This window comes from Brugia malayi (assembly GCF_000002995.4).
Source record: "Brugia malayi strain FR3 genome assembly, contig: Bm_v4_Chr4_scaffold_001, whole genome shotgun sequence".
Taxonomy (NCBI): domain Eukaryota; kingdom Metazoa; phylum Nematoda; class Chromadorea; order Rhabditida; family Onchocercidae; genus Brugia; species Brugia malayi.
The window spans coordinates 475,745-498,279 of record NW_025062478.1 but is presented as its reverse complement, the minus strand read 5'-3'; the positions used below and the strand labels follow the sequence as shown (position 1 = coordinate 498,279).

At 27.7% G+C, this 22,535-nt stretch overlaps 4 protein-coding genes across 4 annotated transcripts; 1 reads left to right on the top strand and 3 right to left on the bottom strand.

The window, feature by feature from the left end:
* Positions 1–1,683: 1,683 nt before the first annotated feature.
* Bm2443 (Conserved hypothetical protein, putative) lies at positions 1,684–2,257 on the bottom strand (the record flags this gene model as incomplete). Its single annotated transcript, XM_043081185.1, has 2 exons — positions 1,684–1,845; positions 2,123–2,257. The coding sequence occupies 2 exons, from the start codon at positions 2,255–2,257 to the stop codon at positions 1,684–1,686; spliced, it is 297 nt and encodes a 98-aa protein (XP_042937119.1).
* Positions 2,258–2,370: 113 nt separating this feature from the next.
* Positions 2,371–3,249, bottom strand: Bm18150 (Uncharacterized protein; the record flags this gene model as incomplete). Its single annotated transcript, XM_043081184.1, has 3 exons — positions 2,371–2,591; positions 2,748–2,968; positions 3,209–3,249. 3 exons carry the CDS (start codon positions 3,247–3,249, stop codon positions 2,371–2,373), a joined length of 483 nt encoding a protein of 160 aa, XP_042937118.1.
* Positions 3,250–6,047: 2,798 nt separating this feature from the next.
* Positions 6,048–7,305, bottom strand: Bm18148 (Uncharacterized protein; the record flags this gene model as incomplete). Its single annotated transcript, XM_001893949.2, has 5 exons — positions 6,048–6,138; positions 6,279–6,453; positions 6,540–6,761; positions 6,992–7,110; positions 7,181–7,305. 5 exons carry the CDS (start codon positions 7,303–7,305, stop codon positions 6,048–6,050), a joined length of 732 nt encoding a protein of 243 aa, XP_001893984.2.
* Positions 7,306–16,785: 9,480 nt separating this feature from the next.
* On the top strand, positions 16,786–18,543 carry Bm10476 (Uncharacterized protein; the record flags this gene model as incomplete). The annotated part of the gene is made up of 7 exons (XM_043081183.1): positions 16,786–16,793; positions 16,915–17,023; positions 17,183–17,478; positions 17,573–17,751; positions 17,961–18,038; positions 18,136–18,293; positions 18,457–18,543. The coding sequence occupies 7 exons, from the start codon at positions 16,786–16,788 to the stop codon at positions 18,541–18,543; spliced, it is 915 nt and encodes a 304-aa protein (XP_042937117.1).
* Positions 18,544–22,535: the final 3,992 nt, after the last annotated feature.

Sequence of the window (22,535 nt, the reverse complement as noted above, 5' to 3'; positions counted from 1 at the left end):
TAAATAATTGTAATCAATGATTAGAAGAATTTTTTTTACATTCTTTTTTTCCTTTATAATTTATATTTTTTAAATAAATTCATTAATTTATAATTTATATCTTTTTTCTTTGTAATTTATAATTTATATTCTTCAAAATTTAAAAGATATAAATTATCCTTGTATTTTCCCAAGAAATGCCTAATGTTACGCATTATTTATTATCCTTTTTAATTTTTTCCTTTTTTTTCCTGTTTTGGATTTTGCTTTTTCATATTGAAAAACAAGAAAAGAATTATAAGCAACTGATAAATGCCTTCAACTGACTTTTAAAATTCAGTGAAAATTCAGAATTAAATTTATTAAAAGCAAAAACTTAAGAGCATATTATTAAAAGTAAAAAATTTCAAATTTCATTGAATAAAGTTACTTATATTTAGACAGGTGTTTCGCGTGTCACTTTTAACTTATTTTTGATAAAATGCTTCTCTTTCCTCTTACTTATTATCAACGTTCTTAAATCATTAATTTATCTGTTCGATTAGAACTTTCAAATTTACAATTTGACAAAAAATTTGAATACGTAATTTCTCGAGATCCCATGACAACTTTTTCCATCTAAGTATTATTGGATTTTCTTATTTTTGTACTCTAACTTATTTCTTCTTTTGTTTGTAAATTCAATTTACTTAATCTTTGTTCCACTGTAAAGTATCCAGTAAACAATTCATGCATGCTGTAACAAGAGAATAAATTTTAAATCTACTTGATAAGTTCTGAAGTGATATTTGTTAAAGATAATTTGCATAATTCAAAGTTGACCTCTAACATGCTTCTAGGATATTTTTTCCTTTAACTTTTGCATGAAATTAATGCACAATATTTCCTTAATTTCATTAAAACTTCCCTTTATTAATAATTTTGGATGCTTTTACTCATTCTAATTGTATACATTAAATATATTATTATCAATGTAAATCTTGCAGCTTGCATCAGGCCGAAATAAATTATTTTTTGCATTTGTTGATTTTCATTAATCGATAAGATGTACTATGCAACTTCATTTATGATTTCAAATACTACAGAACATAATCATGACATGATAAAAAATATGGTATAATAAAATTGATAGCAACAAGTGAGTATTTATTTTTAAACTTTATAATTTAAAATTTCTCTACTGAGCAACACGTCAGAATGGTAAGAGTAGGAAAAAAAAATTACTTCTGATAGTACTTTTCTGAAATTGTTAAATTATTAAACAGTAGGCACCTTATAAAAATTATTAGCAAATATATTTTTACAAAAAAAGAAAGGAAAAAAAAAACAACAAAGCTGAAATTAGAACTACGCTTTTTAAGTTTCATAAATATAACACATTCGATAATAAATGATTTGAATAGGAAAAATTTCGTGAAATTAATTTCGATTAGATAATCACAAGAAATCTCTCCTCTCAAATTAGCAACTACTGTCTCATTATTTACATTTTATATATTTAATGTGAAATATTTCCAATTTAAAAATGGTAATTCCACCAAAGAAAAAGGATTTGGATCAATTCTGTGTGCATTCGATCGAATTTGGTGCTTAGAATGAAGAGGTCAACCAATGCATATTATTATCAGTTCAAGCATATCATTGGAGAGGTCAATGAGGACATGTCGCGCATTTTAGAGGAGGGAATAGAGGTCATCCTTTTCATTAAGAGACAGCAAAGATTATTCTCCATCTAATAAGTGGTATACTGATTATAATGATAAGAAAGATATATAGTGGCATAGCTAATATTATAGTGATAAATGTATCCATGTCTAGGGTATCAGTAATATTACCCGAGATTTGCCTTGTTTCAATCATTGATTCCTGCAATGATTTGTTGTATTTTGATAATACTATCAGGAAAGTCATTTCAGATGCTTTAATTCAGAATGATTAGGCATTTATGCTATTAGTTTAGCTTCTGAGTTGAAAAGGATCAGCCGCAACTGATAAAAGAGATCTGAATTCATTTTAGGGCATTGATTTTTAAACTTATTCACTTTATGTCGCATGGTTGTGCATTGTAACATTCTGATAAGTGATAAGTGTCTTATAAGTGATAAGCTGTGTACATGTCTGATAAATAAAATGAAATAAATACCTGTCGTGTAATAATCAATGCTAAAGCATTTACAGGCAGTCTCTTATGTTCAACTGATGGAAATATTCGAGAGTCGTTGAATTCCAAAGTTTTCATAAACTCAGTCTTAATTTTGTTGTCTCTATTAATAAACATTCACTCTGAATGACGGAATTGCTCGTCAAAAATTTGAAACTTATCCGAAAATTTTGCTAATACTAATATTTTAAAATGATTTAAATCTTTTCAAAGCATTCTTTTTAACACCATTATGATTTACTCATTACTCGAAATAAATAAATTACCTTATTAAAATCGTTTGGTAGTAAATGCACTGTCATTCGAAATGACAGAGTTAAAATTTCAAAGATGCAAAATTGTGCTATTGTCGTTTGCAACACATAACGAATTTTGCTTCCAACAATGCAAATTAGCATGCGTTCAGATTCAGACTTCAATGCGTCCTCCTTTGTTAATGACAGAAACCATTCTAAATTTAAATTGAATTTAAACGAACCTCTGATATAGTACTAAAAAAGTTTAAATTAAAAATAGCGATTGCTAATAAGTAATCAATTTAAGCAATTCAGTTTTTAAGTTTGTTTTGTAGAATTTTGCATAAAAAAATGATTAATAATGCATTTACTTGGATACTGATCGTCAATATCATTTAATGTAATTATTTGTCCAAGGTAATCAATAACTGCTAGATTACTTAATGATGTTAAACCAGAAGTTATATCTTTGTAACCATATCGTCGTAGTTTAAGTTTTAAGCCTTCGTCAACAAATAGTGTTTCGTTTGTTATGCTATTATCATTGTAACAAAGATAAAATAATTTGTTACTCTGTCTTGCATAGTAATACCTGTGACAAACATGAAATTTCAATATAGAAAATTATTTCAATTTTTTCAGAAGCATCCAATTTATGGAAAAAAAATTTGTTGTTATCGAGAATGATAATCGAATGAATGAAAATGTAATAAATAAATAATAATCAAAATTTTTGATTTAAAGCAAAAAAAGATTTTAAAAAATATTTTGACTACGTTAATATAATAAATTTTACGAGATGAAAATAAAAGATACAATTTTCGTTACCAACTTAGGATGATAACAATGACGAATTCGTACAAATTTAGCCATTGACCAATATATTTCACAATAGAGAATGTTATTATAAATTGCCCAGTTGCAAGAAGGTAGTATAATCCGAGCTTTAGGAGCATCAATGATGAAAAAATTCACTTTCTAAAATATTTTGTTTATTCATAAATGAAATTAATTTATCTAAACGAAATGTTAAATTTATTTTTATCTTTAATTTAGCATTGTGTTTGTTTTTTTTTTAGTTATTATTTCATTCAGTTTTAAATTTCTTTCAAAATTTGCATTTTAAGCAAACCGTTCCTATAATTTTTCTAAAAATTTTAAAACAATTTCAAACTAATTAAGGAAGAGTGAATTAATGACTTGTTTTGAATTTTTTAAAATTGACATATTGATGGAAACAAGATGTACAGTAGCTGTCGAGCAATCAAAATGTTTTATTTCTGCAAGGAATCACATCTGTTCACATATTCAAAAATAATAGCTACTCAATCAGAATTAGCTTTATCAGCTAAGAAGTAATTATTTGATAAACAAATAGCTTCAAGCACTAAAGTTTAGGAAATGTTTAGATTTTATCAAATATCTTATGAAAAATTTTCTTCATAAAATTTATTCGCTTTGAATTTTTCATATATAAAAGAAATTGAGCACAAAAGATTATTAATTATTAATGCATTACGTTTTGAAAGCATAAAATTAGGCACAAATGCAAAAAAATAATGCAATTGAATAATTGAAATTTTTGGACAACAAATTTCTTCTGGAACATGATAGAACAGAGATAAATTTTGATCTTATTTTGTTTGATAGTTTCAAATGACAAATAGTTCATCATTTTTGATTATAAAGAAATTTTTTTTTTTCTTTTAATGCTATATTTTAATTTTTGTTTGATAAAGAAGAAGTTAAATTTACTTGCGTCAATGGTTTTTAAATCAGATAGAAAGTTAGCACTCGAAAAGACTACCATATCAACGATGAAAATTGCACCACCTTGTGTAATACCGTATACACCATAATTGGAAGCGATTTAAAATAAATTAAATCTTATATCAAATTTTTTAAAATCAAATTTTATTTGTTCATCAGTATAAAACACAAAATTGATAAACAAATGGAGTAGTTTGTGATTAAAAAATCATAGAAATGAAATTAAACCTTGTTATGAAGTGGTATATTGCAATTAGCATCAGCACATCCTGGTTCTAAACTACAAAACATTGAATTAAGTATAAAAGTTAGAATAATCCAGCAACAATCAAATGCTACCGCCATCAACAGCCAAAATTATGCGAAATGAATTTTGAGAATTTTAACAAAATCTGCAAAATAATGATTGAAATATATTCCTGCTAATGTAAGAAGAAAAAATTTTCAAAATTTAATTTGTTAAAATTAAATATTTAACAATTGTCAACATATAATACTACATTCAACTTCCTTCAGATATGTTGCAGAAAATTTATTTATTTCTGCAAAAGAAACTTCAGTTTCAATTTAAATTTAATTTAAATGAAACTTTTTTTTAATTTAAAATTAACTTAAGCAAAAGAAAAAAAAGTGAAATGTTTAAAATTTTTTTTTCTGTACTTATAAGTGAATTATGAGCATTGCTCAGGAACTCTTTTATTCTTATACATATCAAATAAAGTTTATCATTTATTGTGCTCAATGATTATTTCATCGTTTTGAACATATCATTTAATCGTTGAACTAAAAATTCAAATAAGCTTATATCAGTTTGCAAAAATTGTTCATATAAGCTTAAAATAATTTGTATTATTTTAAAGCATAATTCATGCCAATGTTACATAAATTAGTATTGGAAAAGAAAATATTAGCACTTAAATACTGAATTAACAAATTTTGTGCATTTTAAATATATGCAAAAAAATTTCCATATTCATTAAAATTAATCAATATAATGCAGTTATCAATTACAGCTAATTATTTTGAATTATTTAGAAAGCTCAATGGATTAATTCATTATCAGTGATAAAACTGTGTGTGTATGCTTTTTTTTTTTATACATAACAAATTCTGATATAAGCAAAATTCTAATAAAATTTGATCCAAAATTTGATCATTAAATTATCTGATAAAGAAGCATTTTTTGTTTTCTGCTTTGTAACTGAATTAGTTGATTTCAACTTTCTTTCCTTTGGCTAATTTCTATAAATTTATTTCATAGATCCTCTGCTGTTGACAACTGTGGTTTTCTTTTTTTTTCATTCTAGAGTTTAATATTTTAAGGTTATAACTCTATTTCTGAATTTTTGATCACAATTGATCAAAAATCAAATTTGCAACGATTAAATCCAGAAAAGAGATCAAACTTTGTAATAATACACTTAATTTATATTTAATTTGTATATTAATTTTAATTTATATATTAATAAAAGTATTTCACCCTTATAAAATTAAAATTAGGCAATTTCTGTCGTTAAATAAAAACAAATAAACTTCAAAAATGACAATATTATTTTCTTTTGGATTTGTCAAAAGCTTTACAGTGTTCTATTTTTCATTTTCTTTCTGATATATATATATATATCATAATATTCTATGTCCTAATCTATTTCATGATATGACTGTACGCAATTTCAATTTCTTAAATTAGATTTTTAAAATTAGAAACTGTTATGCACATCTTTATATGTTGGATATGATCGTCACCTGTGAATTTATGAAATTTAAAATAGTTCGTTTCTATTTTTAAGTGTAATTTTATTGATAGCAAACATTACTGAAAAATTCTTTGAGAACAAATAGAAAAGCAAATTTATTTTCAACTTATAAAAGTAAAAAAAAAAAGTAATTCACAACTATTATCAACATAGACGACACGTTTTCAAACATTTTTTAATTAATGATTTGTAGAATGAATTTGTGCAAAATCCATTAGCTGCCCATGCGACACATCTGCAAAAGATGAATTATCATTGAAATAAGAAATTGAATTTAATTTGATAATAATAAAAAAAAATGAGAAATATGCTTCACATTTTTGGATAAATTCTTTAAACAATGAAGCAATAGAAAACTAGAAAAGTTTAAACAACCTTTGATCTGTATCAATGCATTGTTGATCAGTTGAGTCAGGCTTTACTGTTGATGATTCTGAATGACAAAAGCCGCATGTTTCGTTGCATGATAATTGCATCAGAGGTTTTAGCTTTGGATCATTACAGTTATCTTTTAATGACGAACAATATTCTGTCGTATCGAAACAAATATCTAGAAAAAAAAGTCTTAAAAGTCTTAAAAACAGTGAATACGAAAAGGAAAGAAAGCCAATATATTGAGCAAATATAGCGACGAACTTAATGGTCGACAAACATTGCATGTTTGAGGACATAATCGTTTTGATTCTTCATTTTCACAACTTGATTTCAAAATGCGACAAATTGCGGCATTACTATCAATACATTCTTGACCACATAAACCGCATGTTTTAGGACATTCTACACTAATTAGCGACAGGAGTACTCCATTTTTTGTTTTGCATAAACCACTTGTTTTCATTCTCTCACAGTTTAAACGAACTGAAAATGAATTCTATTGAATTCTGTGAAGTGCATGTGTATTAATTTGCAAAAAAAAACAGAAAAATTCAATTAAATTTTTAGAAAAGAATTAAATTAATTTTATATAATGATTTCCTGAAATAATGTAAAACATTAAAATTATGACCTGTTTTATGTTAATTAAAACTGATTTTTTTTTTTAGAAATTGACTTCATTAAGTTGATAATTTTTATAATTAGTGAATTACCTCCACGATCGTTACATTTAAAACGTGGTAACTTGCAGCATGTTTCACAGCTTTTTGCACAATGTAAACCTTTAGCTGATAGCCTTTGCTTATCACCACCAACATAGCAGTCATTTTCTCTAAAATTAAATATTTGTTGCAAATTTTGCAATCTAAAATTTTTGTTAAGTGTGTAAGTTATTTGCTAACTTATTTTCAATTCCATCACAGAATGGTGAATCGTAATCATTCTCGCAATCACATTGATCTGCTTGAGAATTTGTCGTTTGTATTATCAGCAGACCAACAATTAAAGATAATAATATTAAAGCCATATTAGCCTTTAGTATTATTTTTTCACAATCAAAAGATCTTAAAAAAAAATGAATGAACTTTTGTAATAGATTCACATATCGCATTACACTTCCCATTTTTTCATTTTAAAATTATAAAATATGAAATTAAATCAATGTAAAATAATAACAATTAAGCAAGCATATCTATTCAAGTGCTATCTGTTCAATAAAATTTATTACATATTATAATGTCTAAAAGCATTCAACGAATATTACAATTGCTATTATAGAATGAAAAAAAGATTTGAGAAATGATAAGTAACAGAAAATCAGGTGACAATCAAGTGACAAAATGAAGTTGATATTCCGTATCTAATTCTATTATTCATTTTTGAGATGGATGGATGGATGGAATGTAACCGATTATAAATATAATTGCTAAACTAAATATACGAGTCTGTAATTTCATAAAAAACAGGTGAGAAAACAATATGCAAAACATAATGAATTATTAAAATTATCAATTCTTTATTAGTATTGTTAGTTATAAAATGGTTTGTAATTGCAGAAAAACAACACCTGAACCATCTGTGGAAATATTCAACAATAGGAAAAGCCTCGACTGATACATCAATATCACAACACAATGGAAATTCTCCATTATCTTGTTTGTCATTTTGAAAAGAAGAAAAAAAAAAAGGATAGTAAAACAACTGCTACCATCTAATATCAATTTTAACATGTTTTTTTATAACAATTTACTATATATTATTTGCTATAAAGGCTTTGTCATTATGTCACGCAATACGTCAATATATTCTAATCATCAAGATTTTAAATAAGAGATAATAGAGAATATATAAATAATTGAATTACTTAAAGGAGAAATTAATTAAATATTTAAAATAATTAATAAAAACTATAATGCAATTAAGATAATTCATAAGTTTACTATCTAATAAGTGATAAGCTGTGTGCATATTTGATAAATTAAATAAAATAAATACCTGTCGTGTATTAATAAATGGTAAAGCATTTGCCGGCAGTTCAACTGATGAAAACATTCGAGATTCGTTGAACAAAGGGAAAAAAGACACTATCTATCTAAAATGAATTTAGATCCTTTTTACCAGTTGTGACCGATCCCTTTCAACTCAGAAGCAAACCTAATAGTATAAATGCTTAATCATTCTGAATTAAAGCTTCTGAATTGAATTTCCTTTAGCTTTATCCAAATAAAACAAATCATTGCAGGGATCAATGATTGAAACAAGACAAATCTCGGATAATACTATTGATACCTAGACATGGATAAATTTATCCCTATAATATTAGCTATGCCACTATATATCTTTCCTATCATTATAATCAATATACAATTTATTAAATGGAGAATGAAGTTAATCTTTGAATCATCTTGTCTTCTCTCTTTGATTATTGCAGAATTGCATTTGTTTTTGTTCGTCACTCTTAATGAATGAAATCATTTTATTTTGCCCTCTAAATGCGCGACATGTTCTGATTGACCTCTTCAACTGATTTCAATAACAATATGATTGACTGAAATCTTCATTCTATCTCAATTTAAATTGAAGTTACAAAATATGTGGAAGGAATCCTTTTACAACAGCTTTGATTATTAAAGTATTAAAGGATAGGCGCCAATCCGATCAATTATACATAGAATTGACCCTGAATGATCTTACTTTGAAGGAATGAACATTCTCACTAACTCCTCGTATATTTTTTAAAAAAATGAATTATTTATGTATGAAATTGTAAACATTTAAGTTATAAACAACAGAATGTTATCAGTTGTTGATTTATTTAAATAGTTTTCAAATTTAAATGTTTTATATTGAATGCATAAAGTGTAAATAAATGGGACAATGATTGCTGTTAGATTTTCTTGAGTTCGAGAGAATTTCATGAATTAGTGGATATCTGGTTCAAACCAGATTTTTCGACTTGAAAGCTTAAATCTGTTGAGCTGATACAAGTCATTCTTTTACAGTTCTGATACTGCAAAAGTAAACGAAAATTTTGCAAAATTAATTTTTATTAAAACGCACTTTTAACATACAGAGAAAATAACTTTATTAACAGTTCAAGTACTGTGCAAAACAAATAAAATAATCAAATATTTGAAAATCAAATACAGCAAAAACAAAAAACTAACCATATAATTTAATGTTCTAGACACTTATTCCTTTAATATCGATACGCACCTTACGAACCTTTTTCAGAACCTTCCTTTGCGAACAGCAAAGCCAATGTCACTCTCCTCCTTCTACAAAACTTGTGACATACCTGAATAAATCTTATAAACGTATTTAAAAAGAAAAGAAAAAAAATAAATATTCATTGTAGTTAGCGGCTTATAGAAGCATTATATATTAATAAAAATCAAATAATTCTTGACATATCCGAATTAGGAGCAAAAATTCGAGCTCAGGATACAGATCATAATATTCTTCGCAGATAATTTCTTCAATATTCAATAGAACTCTTCAAATTATTGAAGAAATAATCAGGGAAGACGCTTATTATGTCAGTTATAATTTATTAGTTATAACTTATTATATTATGTCACCAAGAAGTATGGGATGAAGAGATTTTAAAAACAACAACTAATTTAGCATTGCATTTGTCTGACAAAAAAATGGCAAACCTAGTATGGGAGTAAGATTCGTCACATTACTATGAATTTTTTTTTATTGGGCATAGGAATTGTTTATGACCGGCGTATTTGAATTTTTCTTTCCGCACTTTTGATGTCGTACACTTGGCACATTTCCAATTTGAAACAAGGAAATGAAATAAAATGTCTTACATTGAGGGAATGGACATTCTCATTAACTCATTCGCATATTTTTTAAAAAATGAACGAAAGGTTAAGAAATGATAACACGCTTTAAGTCATGAAATGACAACACGCTTTGATATAAAACTTTTATCAGATGATTTATTACAATAGATACTTGAAAAGTTTAACACAGTAAAAAAATTTTCATTTGCTGATAGAAATGTTTGAAATCAAAAATAAATTAAAATTTGGAGTTCTATAGCAATATACAATAGCAAGGACCAATTAGGAATGAATCATAAAAGCGTAAATGTATTTCAATATTCAAGGAAGAAAACATTTGCAAGTTTTGAGTTAAAATTCAGCTTGCATATAAATTAGAAAAAAAATCAACATTTGATGAAATAAAATTTCAATGAAAAAGAAAATTGCCAAAAAGAAAATTATTTAAAATCATACTGATGCACCATAATGAAATATAAATGTATATATATATATATGCAATACCAATCTCAACTGAATTCTAAAGCAAGCAATTGAAAATATTCAGCAAAAACGAAGTCAAAAAGCATTGATGACATACTGACTAATAATTGATTAAAAGGATGAAAAGTTATATCCTGTTCAGCTAGTAAATCAAAAAGTCTTTTTGTAAACAGCTCCTATAACTGCACTGTTTTTAGTCAATACAGTACCTGGTGGATGCCATAATGATAAAAAAATTTAGACGACGATGAGAAATACAAGGAATACAACATGAAAGAATTGATAAAAAAATCTTATTAAATTGCGAAAAAATCAGAAGTGGTAATTTGTACGTAGCCTTTATTTGACTATTCATTCCTAAGATAATCAATAAAAATCTGCATTAATTAATAGAAATAATTGAGAGAAGAAAAAAAAAATGTTTATGTAGAAGAACGATAATACACGTAGTACAAAGATGTTAGATTGAGATTTAGTAGAGACCAAAGGAATATTCGAAGAAAAAAAAAGGATGGAACAGTCTTCATATATTAGATGAAAAAAAAAAAAAAAACCTTCATGAGCGCGAAAGAATAAAGACTCTCGAGCGCGAAAGATTGCAGAGAAATACTATTATTATGAATGTTCATTTTCGTCACTATTTTCGTCTCTTTTTGTTGTGTCAGAATTATGAGTATCAGGGAAAGTATGGGATATTATGGGTTAAAAGAAAGTATCAGGGAAAGTATGGGTTATTTAATGATTAGCATAAATGGAATTATGTGCAGGTAAATTAAAATATGTAAATCAGTGTTTTTTTACCATGTGTTCTTTTACCATAAGTAAATAATAGTTATGTCGCTGGTCTTTGTGCTTAATGAATATTTGATAAGTTTGCTAATTTCATAGAATTGCGGCTCCCATGGAGGATCAAGAAATCGAAGTGTTTTTCGAATACCTTAAAAGGTAGCCGGAGATGTACCGGATTTTGCAAAGGTACGTGAGCAGGACTGTTCAGGTAATTTTCACTTTGTCTTCCTCTTTCTTTAAAGTTTGTTCCACCCGCTGTATGGTCTTTTATCACGTGTTTTTTGCATGAATTTAAAGATGGCAGCGAATTTTATAGTCTTTTGTTGTATTTTGCTTGCATAATGTCTGCAAATTCCATGCAGGCGTTTCTGATTTACCGCTGTTTATTTATGTGCTGCTGTAAGGGCATATCATCAATTCAAACACTAAAGTGAGTCATGCCAGCGTTAACGCTTGCATTTTTTTCTAAATCATTCATTGCAACACTGCTTATAACCATTGACTGCGTGTAAAATAAGCTAAAAGCGTCAAAAAAGTTGTCGTCTTTTATTTTACCAATATGCATGCACGCACAACAACCAATATGAATGAATGTGCCACGTTTATTTTGATTACAGTAATGGTTATTGCAGAGATGAAATTAATCATCAGAGACAAAATTAATCAACCCATAATGTACAGAGGAAAGTCATCGATACGAGATAACTAATTACTATAACATAGCAGCGGCAGCAGCAACATTCCGTCGGTACTCCAGCATTGCCAGTTGCAGCGCCTATAGTTAAAAAAATTCATATGAACATTTGGCTGAAGGAAAATGTATTGCACCCACTCATTCATCTCTGCAACAACCATTACTGTAATCAAAATAAACGTGGCACATTCATTCATATTGGTTGTTGTGCGTGCGTGCATATTGGTAAAATAAAAGACGACAACTTTTTTGACGCTTTTAGCATATTTTACACGCAGTCTATGGTTATAAGCAGTGTTGCAATGAATGATTTAGAAAAAAATGCAAGCGTTAATGCTGGCATGACTCACTTTAGTGTTTGAATTGATGATATGCCCTTACACCACCACATAAATAAACAGCGGTAAATCAGAAATGCCTGCATGAAATTTGCAGACATTATGCAAGCAAAATACAACAAAAGACTATAAAATTCGCTGCCATCTTTAAATTTATGCAAAAAACACGTGATAAAAGACCATACAGCGGGTGGAACAAACTTTAAAGAGGAAGATAAAGTGAAAATTACCTGAACAGTCCTGCTCACGAACCTTTGCAAAATCCGGTACATCTCCGGCTACCTTTTAAGGTATTCGAAAAACACTTCGATTTCTTGATCCTCCATGGGAGCCGCAATTCTATGAAATTAGCAAACTTATCAAATATTCATTAAGCACAAAGACCAGCGACATAACTATTATTTACTTATGGTAAAAGAACACATGGTAAAAAAACACTGATTTACATATTTTAATTTACCTACACATAATTCCACTTATGCTAATCATTAAATATCCCATACTTTCCCTGATACTTTCTTTTAACCCATAATATCCCATACTTTCCCTGATACTCATAATTCTGACATAACCAAAAGGACAGGAAAATAATCACGAAAATAAACATTCATAATAATAGTATTTCTCTGCAATCTTTCGCGCTCGAGAGTCTTTATTCTTTCGCGCTCATGAAGGTTTTTTTTTTTTTTTTTTCATCTAATATATGGAGACTGTTCCATCCTTTTTTTTTCTTCGAATATTCCTTTGGTCTCTACTACATCTCAATCTAACATCTTTGTACTACGTGTATTATCGTTCTTCTATATAAACATTTGTTTTTTTTCTTCTCTCAATTATTTCTATTAATGCAGATTTTTGTTCATTTTCTTAGGAATGAATAGTCAAATAAAGGCTACGTACAAATTACCACTTCTGATTTTTACACAATTTAATAAGATTTTTTTCAGCAATTCTTTCTTTCATGTTCTATTTCGTGGAATAAAAATGAAAATGGATAATCGAAAATTTGTGGTCGAGCTAAGTCATCGTGGATAGTTCAAAAAAGTTTTTTTTTCAACACTTAGGCAATAAATCAAAAAGTCTTTTTGTAAACAGCTCCTATAGTTGCATTGTTCAATACAGTACTTGTACTTGGTGGATGCCATAATGATACAAGAATTTAGACGACCGTGGAAATACAAGGAATAGAACATGAAAGAAAGAATTGCTAAAAAAATCTTATTAAACTGTGCAAAAATCAGAAGTGGTAATTTGTACGTAGCCTTTATTTGACTATTCATTCCTAAGAAAATAAATAAAAATCTGCATTAATTAATAGAAATAATTGAGAAAAGGAAAAAAAATGTTTATGTAGAAGAACGATAATACATATAGTACAAAGATGTTAGATTGAGATGTAGTAGAGACCAAAGAAGTATTCGAAGAAAAAAAGGATGCAACAGTCTCCATATATTGGATGAAAAAAAAAATCTTCATGAGCGCGAAAGAATCTTCTATGAGACTTGTAACATACCTGAATAAATCTTATAAACGTATTTAAAAAGAAAGGAAAAAAGGGCTAAATATTCATTGTAGTTAGCGGCTTATAGAAGCATTATATATTAATAAAAATCAAATAATTTTTGACATATCCGAATTAAGAGCAAAAATTCGAGCTTAGGGAAACAGATCACAATATTCTTTGCAGATAATTTCTTCAATATTCGACAGAATTCTACAGATTATTGAAGAAATAATCAGGGAAGATGATCGAAGAAATCGTATTGTTTGAAGAATTAAATGATTAAATGTAACAGATAACTGAGACTTATTATGTCAACAAGAAGTATGGACATACAGCATGAAAAGATTTTAAAAACAACAACTAATTTAGCATTGCATTTGTCTGACAATAAAATGGCAAACCTAATGGAGGAGTAAGATTCGTCCCATCACTATGAAGATTCAGATACCTGCCCGCATTATTGGACATAGTAATTGTTTATAACCGACGTATTTGAATTTTTCCTCCCGCGCTTTTGATCTCATACAACATTTCCAATCTGAAAAAAGAAAGTGAAATAATAATAGCAGTTGTTTCGAGAGTTTAGCACACCGATTTTTCGACTTGCCTAGACCACGTGGATATTATCAATGGATTGTTCTTCTAAGTTTTATTACTCCTAAATGTTTACTTCTTTTTTTTATCCAAAAATATTTGATAAATTTCATGGTAATTTGCATTTTCTTTTACAATATCATACTGCAGAATACATCTATGATTGAACTATGGTCGTTGCACAAAACGATAACATTGATAAAACTTATCTGAAGAAGTCATTTTGACACTGAAATACATTATCTCAAGAAGCTTACTGACAAAGAAATATAAACTTATCCAATATAAACTGAGCAACGCCAGAAACCAATGAGAAAAATGAAATTAATTTGCATCGTATATTTAATTACAATACTATATATGCTAATCATTAAGTATGAATTCTGTCATTCATTTAATATAAGAAAAGAATGGGAAGAAAAAATGACTTAAATTGTGCGAATACTTTTACAGACTGCAAGCAATTACCATAGCCTACCAAGGATAGAAAAAATAATAGTGCAATAACAATCTATGGCGACACTCACATAGTATAATAGTAGTATGTACTAGGGATCAGAAAGGAAAGCGGAAAAAAGAAAGCGCTAGAAAAAAAAAAAGGATGGAATAGTCTCTATATGCACAAACGAAAATGTTTTCATGTCTCTATGAATGAAATATAGATTGGTTAGTCTGTGTGTGTGTGTGTGTATGTGTGTGTGTATGTGTGTGTGTATGTGTGTGTATGTGTGTATTGTGCGTGTGTATGTGTGTATGTATGTATGTATGTATGTGCGTGTGTGTGTGTGTGTGTGTATGTGTATGACCAAATCGATGCACTTAGATTACTGATAACAGTAATTATAAGATTTCGATTGATGTAATCAATACTTTTATCTAATTATTAGACAAAGAATAAGAATAGATAAAGATTTCTTGCTATAATTTAAAACAAATTTGTACAAAATTAAAACGAAATTAAATAAGAATTGAAAGAGTAGAAAAAATTGGTTTAGCAGAAAAATTACTAAAAAAAAAAAAAATAAAACATTGTTGACAACAATTATTTGTTCAAGATATTTAATTTTATATATGTAATGAAACTATAATGAAAGTTATTTTAAATTTACATTTTATTCCTGTTTAATTCTAAAAATTCAAATCATTCTATCATAATAATAAAAAGTAGTAAGTAATTCTTAAAGGAATGAATTATATGCTAAAAATTGCAGAAATATTGAAACAAAAGGAAAAAAAATCAATCAAATTAAATTTTTAAAGGTAAAAATTGAGAAAATAAGAAGTGGTTATGATAAAGGTTATGAAATCGTTAGTCTTTAATTCAAAATGCATAGTAAAAAAAAATACATAATTATATGAAGCAACGAGTAAAACAATGGATATATATCGAAAGTGTTAAGAAAGTACTCTTGCAAAAGATATTTTCCATTAAGAGTTTGTCTTGCAACTGAAAAGACTGCACGATATATGTAGGTAATGCTATCTTGATAAATTACTTAGCTTTGACTTTCTAAAAAATGTCGAGGTCAGGAAGTTAAGCATTTAAAAAATAAACTACAAGACCAGGCAAGTAAATTTCAATAATAGAAGAAGTAAGAGGGATCAAATTGATGTTTGGAATAAAAATGAAAATGGATAATCGAAAATTTGTGGGCGAGCTAAGTCATCGTGGATAGTTCAAAAAAGTTTTTTTTTTCAAAGTTTAGGCAGTAAATCAAAAAGACTTTTTGTAAACATATCCCATAACTGCACTGTTTTTGGTCAATACAGTATCTGGTGAATGCCATAATAACATAAAAATTTAGACGACGGTACGAAATAGAACATGAAAGAAAGAATTGCTGAAAAAAATCTTATTAAACTGTGTAAAAATCAGAAGTGGTAATTTGTACGTAACCTTTACTTGATTATTTATTCCTAAGGAAATCAATAAAAATGTGCATTAATTAATAGAAATAATTGAGAGAAGAAAAAAAAAATGTTTATGTAGAAGAACGATAATACATATAGTACAAAGATGTTAGATTGAGATGTAGTAGAGACCAAAGGAATATTCGAAGAAAAAAAAAGGATGGAACAGTCTCCATATATTAGATGAAAAAAAAATCTCCATGAGCGCGAAAGAATAAAGACTCTCGAGCGCGAAAGATTGCAGAGAAATACTATTATTATGAATGTTCATTTTTGTCACTATTTTCTTGTCTTTTTGTTGTGTCAGAATTATGAGTATCAGGGAAAGTATGGGATATTATGGGTTGAAAGTATCAGGGAAAGTACGGGATATTTAATGATTAGCATAAGTGGAATTATGTGTAGGTAAATTAAAATATGTAAATCAGTGTTTTTTTACCATGTGTTCTTTTACCATAAGTAAATAATAGTTACGTCACTGGTTTTTGTGCTTAATGAATATTTGATAAGTTTGCTAATTTTATAGAATTGCGGCTCCCATGGAGGATCAAGAAATCGAAGTGCTTTTCGAATACCTTAAAAGGGAGCCGGAGATGTACCGGATTTTGCAAAGGTTCGTGAGCAGGACTGTTCAGGTAATTTTCACTTTGTCTTCCTCTTTTTTGCTTTTATTTTTTATATTATTACTATTTTTTTTTTTTTTTTTTTATAAATTGATACAGTATGAAGAAAGAGTTGCTGAACTTTGCACTGCCATAAATTTAAAAAGTGACTTTAAAAAATAGCTTTTTCAGTTTGAACAGTCGCTCATAGAAAGGATGGCGGAGGCGGGGTGGAGGTTGGAGGAACTGGTAGGGCAGAGTGCCCAGCCAGCAATGGAAGAGGACCCGGTACCTCAGGAACCGGAATTTAACGAAGAAGAGGCAGAGTGGGCTCCTCTGCCTGAAAATGAAAATGATGAGGCCGAGAACTGGCCATCAGAAGCAGAGTGGACCCCTCTGCCAGAAGAAGAGGAAGAAGAAGAGCCTGAGGTACCGGGGGTACCAATGGAGATCGAGGAACCGGTGGAGGCAGTACGTGAACTCGTCCTGTAAGTTTAAGTTTTAGCAGCAATTGTATTAATTTGCTAACTAGATATTAACTTACCTGCCAAATAATTTGCAATAAATATAAAACTGTTTCAGGCGAACGAGGACGATCAGAATCCCGGTTCCTGCCATGCAAGAAGCAATGGCTGCGGCACCTTCGGAAAAGTTCGAACCAGCTGATTTAAAAGATCTTCCGGAGCAACTCCGAAGAGAGTTGATAGTGCCGCAAGCAGAGCCATACACGGTGGCACAAGAAGAAGGAAACAAGAAAATCGGTAAGTTATAATTTTAATAACTTAAGAAATGATTATATGCCGCAATTTGTAGAAGAAATACAATCATATTTTGACTTCGTACTGATAAAATCATATGATTTCATCGAAAATTTCATCCCTTATAATGCACCAAAACGATTACAAAATTCTATATCGATACTCGAAGAACAATTTGTGCAACAATATTTTCTTACTATTTCTGTTTTCAGTGTGTGGCCTCTGCTGCAGGCAGTTTGAAACGTTGAAAGGGTGGCGCATTCACGCGTCGAGAACACACAAGCAAGATGGTAAGTATTGCGAAATGAATTTCCAATTAGTTTTTAAAGATATTGCTACATTTGATTCATTTAAAAGCCAGTAGACTGATTAATTTGCATATTCCAGGTTTTTGTGCCCGTTGTGGGCATTACCTCTTGCTGCCACCTGAATTTACGGCCGCCCAGAGAACGGCAGCAATGGAGCTTCATGCCCTCGATTGGTGCCCGAGGGCATGCGCGGCCGTAATAAGCGAACGACAGGTGAAGCGGCGCAGACTTGACCTGGTAGGAAGAGAAGAGGATGCGCATCACCTCTTCATCCCAGGTAAGAAATTAATTAGCATTGAAGAAGTGAAATTTAAAAGTTAAAAAAAAAAAAATGAATGACCATAGAAAACAAAATATTAAAGTGGGTCTCGTAATTTTTCTAATCAGTGGTTTTTTTCAGGCTAATATTATTGCCTGGTCTTCCTCATCCGGCCACCTGTCGCTGCCTGCTGCGAATCTCCATCCTCTTCCAATGAAAGCTGGTTAGTAACATCCAAAAAATTAAAAAAAAAAAAAAGAAAAACTAAAAAATAAAAAAAAAAACTAAAAAATAAAAAAAAAACTAAAAAAAAAAAAAAAAAAAAAAATAAAAAAAAACTAAAAAATAAAAAAAAAAACTAAAAAACAAAAAAATCAAAAAAACCAAAAAAAAAAAAAATCAAAAGAATAAAAAAAATTAAAAATAGAAAAAATGGAAAAAAAAAATTTTGTTCTTTGATTTAACGTAAAAACAACTGATTTCAAAATATGGAAAAGTTTGTAATTGCTTTATGTTTCTGTATGTCATTTACCGTCCTAGTGATAGAGCAATAAAAAGATTGTAAAAGGCATTTTTTTGCCAACACAAAAGATAAATCAGATTACTTTGAAATCAGTTGTTTTTTCTTGCTTTTTTTTTGTTTTTTTAGCCTTTTGGGCTGCTAATTTTTATTAAAAATTGTGTATTTTATTTATTTTCATTTAAATAATGTAATTTAATGTTTTTATTTTTTTTGATACTACTTGTAACTGTTTAATAACTGTTTTTTTTTTTTTTTTTTTTTTGATTTTTTAAAATTGTTTTTTTTTTGACTACTTATAGCTGTTTTTTTGATTTTCTAAACTTATACAATTGTTCTTTTTTTTTATTGTTTATGTTACTTTAACCATTGTTTTTGTTTAATGAAATTTTTCATTGTTATTTTAGTGTTACTAGCGGTGTTAAATTTTTTATTTAATTTTATTGCTGTGTACATCAGATATCAACTTATTGTATATTTATTTTTTGCATTTTCTAACTTGTTATAAGTTCTTTACATTTTAAGATGATTTTTTGGCTATTAAAAAAAAGCACAAATTTCTTCATATGAATATATTTTTAATGGAATTGAGCAATTTTTGGAAAATTTCTGTCTGTATTCAAGTAGTCTTTTAATTTAAATAAGATAAGTTGTCAACAGAGAGTAGATTTAATAAGGTCTAATTTTGAATTTTATTTTGAGCTAAATCATAAGTTGATATCAATTTGTAATTATCTTTTTAATTATCTTTGTGTGTATGTGGTGGGAGGGAGGGTAAGGATGGTCGAAGGGAGGTATGGAATTATACCTTCCTTCGTCAGTATAACATTAACCAAGCATATAGAATGAATGTTTGGGTTTTAAAATTGAGATGAAGGGCCTTCTGAAATCTGGAATAAATTTCAAAATTCTTGATCACTATTCATTTTTAAGTATATTTTTTGAATTGGTAGTGCTTTAGACTTTAAAAAGATTTCAAAAATATTTAATTTTTGTTTTTTTTTTTTTTTTTTTTTTAATTTTTGCGTTTACAATTTTTTTTTCTAAACTGAGTTAAAATCAAAAAAAATGAGTTAAAATCGTTTTCAGATTTTTTGAATTCAGTTAAAATCTTTTTAGAAATTAATTCTGTTTTATTCGGATTATTTTTTAGAATCTTTTTTTGGATTTTTTTTTTTTTTTTTTTTGGTAATTTTTTATGGATTTTATTAATTGCATACTTTTTTTCATTCATTGCATTTGTTGGTATTTTCAGTTTTTTATGCCTTTAGCACTTTACTTCTTGCTAACTTTTGTCCATTCCACTAATACTAATTTATTTTTGTTATATTACCACTAATTTTATCACTTTTTTTTGTTTATATTGGTTTTGCATGTGTTTTCAATTTTTTCTACTAATTGCGTGTTTTTTTATTTTTATTTTTTATTTTTGCTATTAACACGTACAATATTTGTATTCTACTAATTGCATGCTTTTTGTAACTTTTCTCATGAATTTTTTGGTTAATTCTATTAACTTTTTGTAACTTTATATTATTTGATGTTTTTTTATTAACTTTGTTTTTGCATGCGTTTCTTGGCTAGTTTTATTAACATGCATGTTTTTTGTAAGCTTACACCATTTATTATTAAGGCGTACACTTTTTTCTTTTGTATTTATTGCATGCTTTAATTTTTTACTCGTTTTTTATTAACATTGTTTGCATGCATTTTTCGGTTAATTTTATTAACTGCATGCTTTTTGTAACTTTATATTATTTGCTGTTTTTTTATTAACTTTGTTTTTGCATGCATTTTTCGTTAATTTTATTAACTGCATGCTTTTTGTAACTTTATATTATTTGCTGTTTTTTTATTAACATTGTTTTTGCATGTGTTTCTTGGCTAGTTTTATTAACATGCATGTGTTTTGTGAACTTACTTACACCATTTAATGTTAAGGCGTACACTTTTTTCTTCTGTATTTATTGCATGCTTTTATTTTTTCGTTGTTCTCACTCTTTTTTTATTAGTTTTGTTTTTGCATGCATTTTTGGGGTTAATTCTATGCATTTTTTGGTTAATTTTATTAACTGCATGCTTTTTGTTACTTTATACTATTTGCTGTTTTTTTATTAACATTGTTTTTGCATGCGTTTCTCCGTTTTATTGCATGCTTTTATTTTTTCGTTGTTCTCACTCTTTTTTTATTAGTTGTGTTTTTGCATGCATTTTTCGGTTAATTCTATGTATTTTTTGGTTAATTCTATTAACTGCATGCTTTTTGTAACTTTTTCTCATGTATACTTTTTTCTTTTGTATTTATTGCATGCTTTTATTTTTCCTCGTTTTTTATTAACATTGTTTGCATGCATTTTCGGTTAATTCTATTAACTGCATGCTTTTTGTAACTTTATTCATATTAAGAATTCTTTTTTTTTTTTTTTTTAAATCTCTAAATTTAAGATTGTTTCTCGATGAAGAATTATGAACTGTAATCTCGGTGAATAATTATGAAGTTTATGACGTCACTGATCTTAGATTCAGCAAACAGAATTCTTCTCATGCTCGGTTGTATCGACCATTTCAAAGGTTTGTTAATTTTCAACTTTCAGTGTTTAATTTTCACTGCTTCCCCTTTATAGCATGGTGTCTCAAAATTACAATATAGAATTGTATTTTCATAATGTACCCTGTTTTTTATTTATTTATTTTTTCTTTTATGCTTCTGCATTTTTACTTTTTATTCTTTTTAAAAATTTTTTTCATTAAATTTATTAAAAAGTTTTATTCATTTACAACAGCATAAATGAGTCATAATTTAATTTAATTTTGACATAAATCTTATTATGCTTTTCAAATATTTCTAAATACAATTTATTTGATGCGTTTATAAAATTTAATAATATTTTTAAAAAAATTTAGTAAAAAAAAAATTTAAAAAGGAATAAAATTTAATACTGCAGGAGCACAAAAAAAAATAAATAATAATAGATAAATAAAAAACAAAGCACATTATGAAAATATAATTGCGTATTGTAAAATACTATATTGATAGAGAAGGTCATAAAAAAATGAGCATAATGGAAAACCATTTACATTAGGGTACCCATTTTTACGGGCAACCATATTCTATTGTGATATCTTTTGATAAATATGCCCATGAATTAGAATGTACTGTTCGGTTTATGGTACTACCAATTACATAAGTCATTGGACAAAATTACATTTATTGAAACAGGCGTTTCGGATGTCATTTTTAATTTTTTTTTTTCAATGAAATACGTCTTTTTTCCCTTTACTTATCATTAATTTATATTTTCAATTAAAACTTTCAAATTTGCAATGTGGCAAAAATTTGAAAACTTAATTTCTCAAAAACCCAGGAGAAGTTTTTTTCAATTAAGTATTATTATCGGATTTTCCCATTACCACAGTAATTTTTTCTTCTTTTGTTTGCAATTCAATTTACTTAATCTTTGTCTCATTGTAAAGCACCGAATAAACGATTTTTACTGCATGCATAAATCGTTTATGCATGCAGTAAAAAAAGAATAAACTTTAAATATTGTTTTTTTCGTAGATCAACTTATACTTGAAACTATCTTATAACACTTGAAAATAAGTTCTTTTTTTTCAGAAAAAATTTCAAGATTGACAATTCGGTGCTATGTATACATTTTCTGAATCTGTTGCACTTCAGTATCAAATTGTGTTCCTG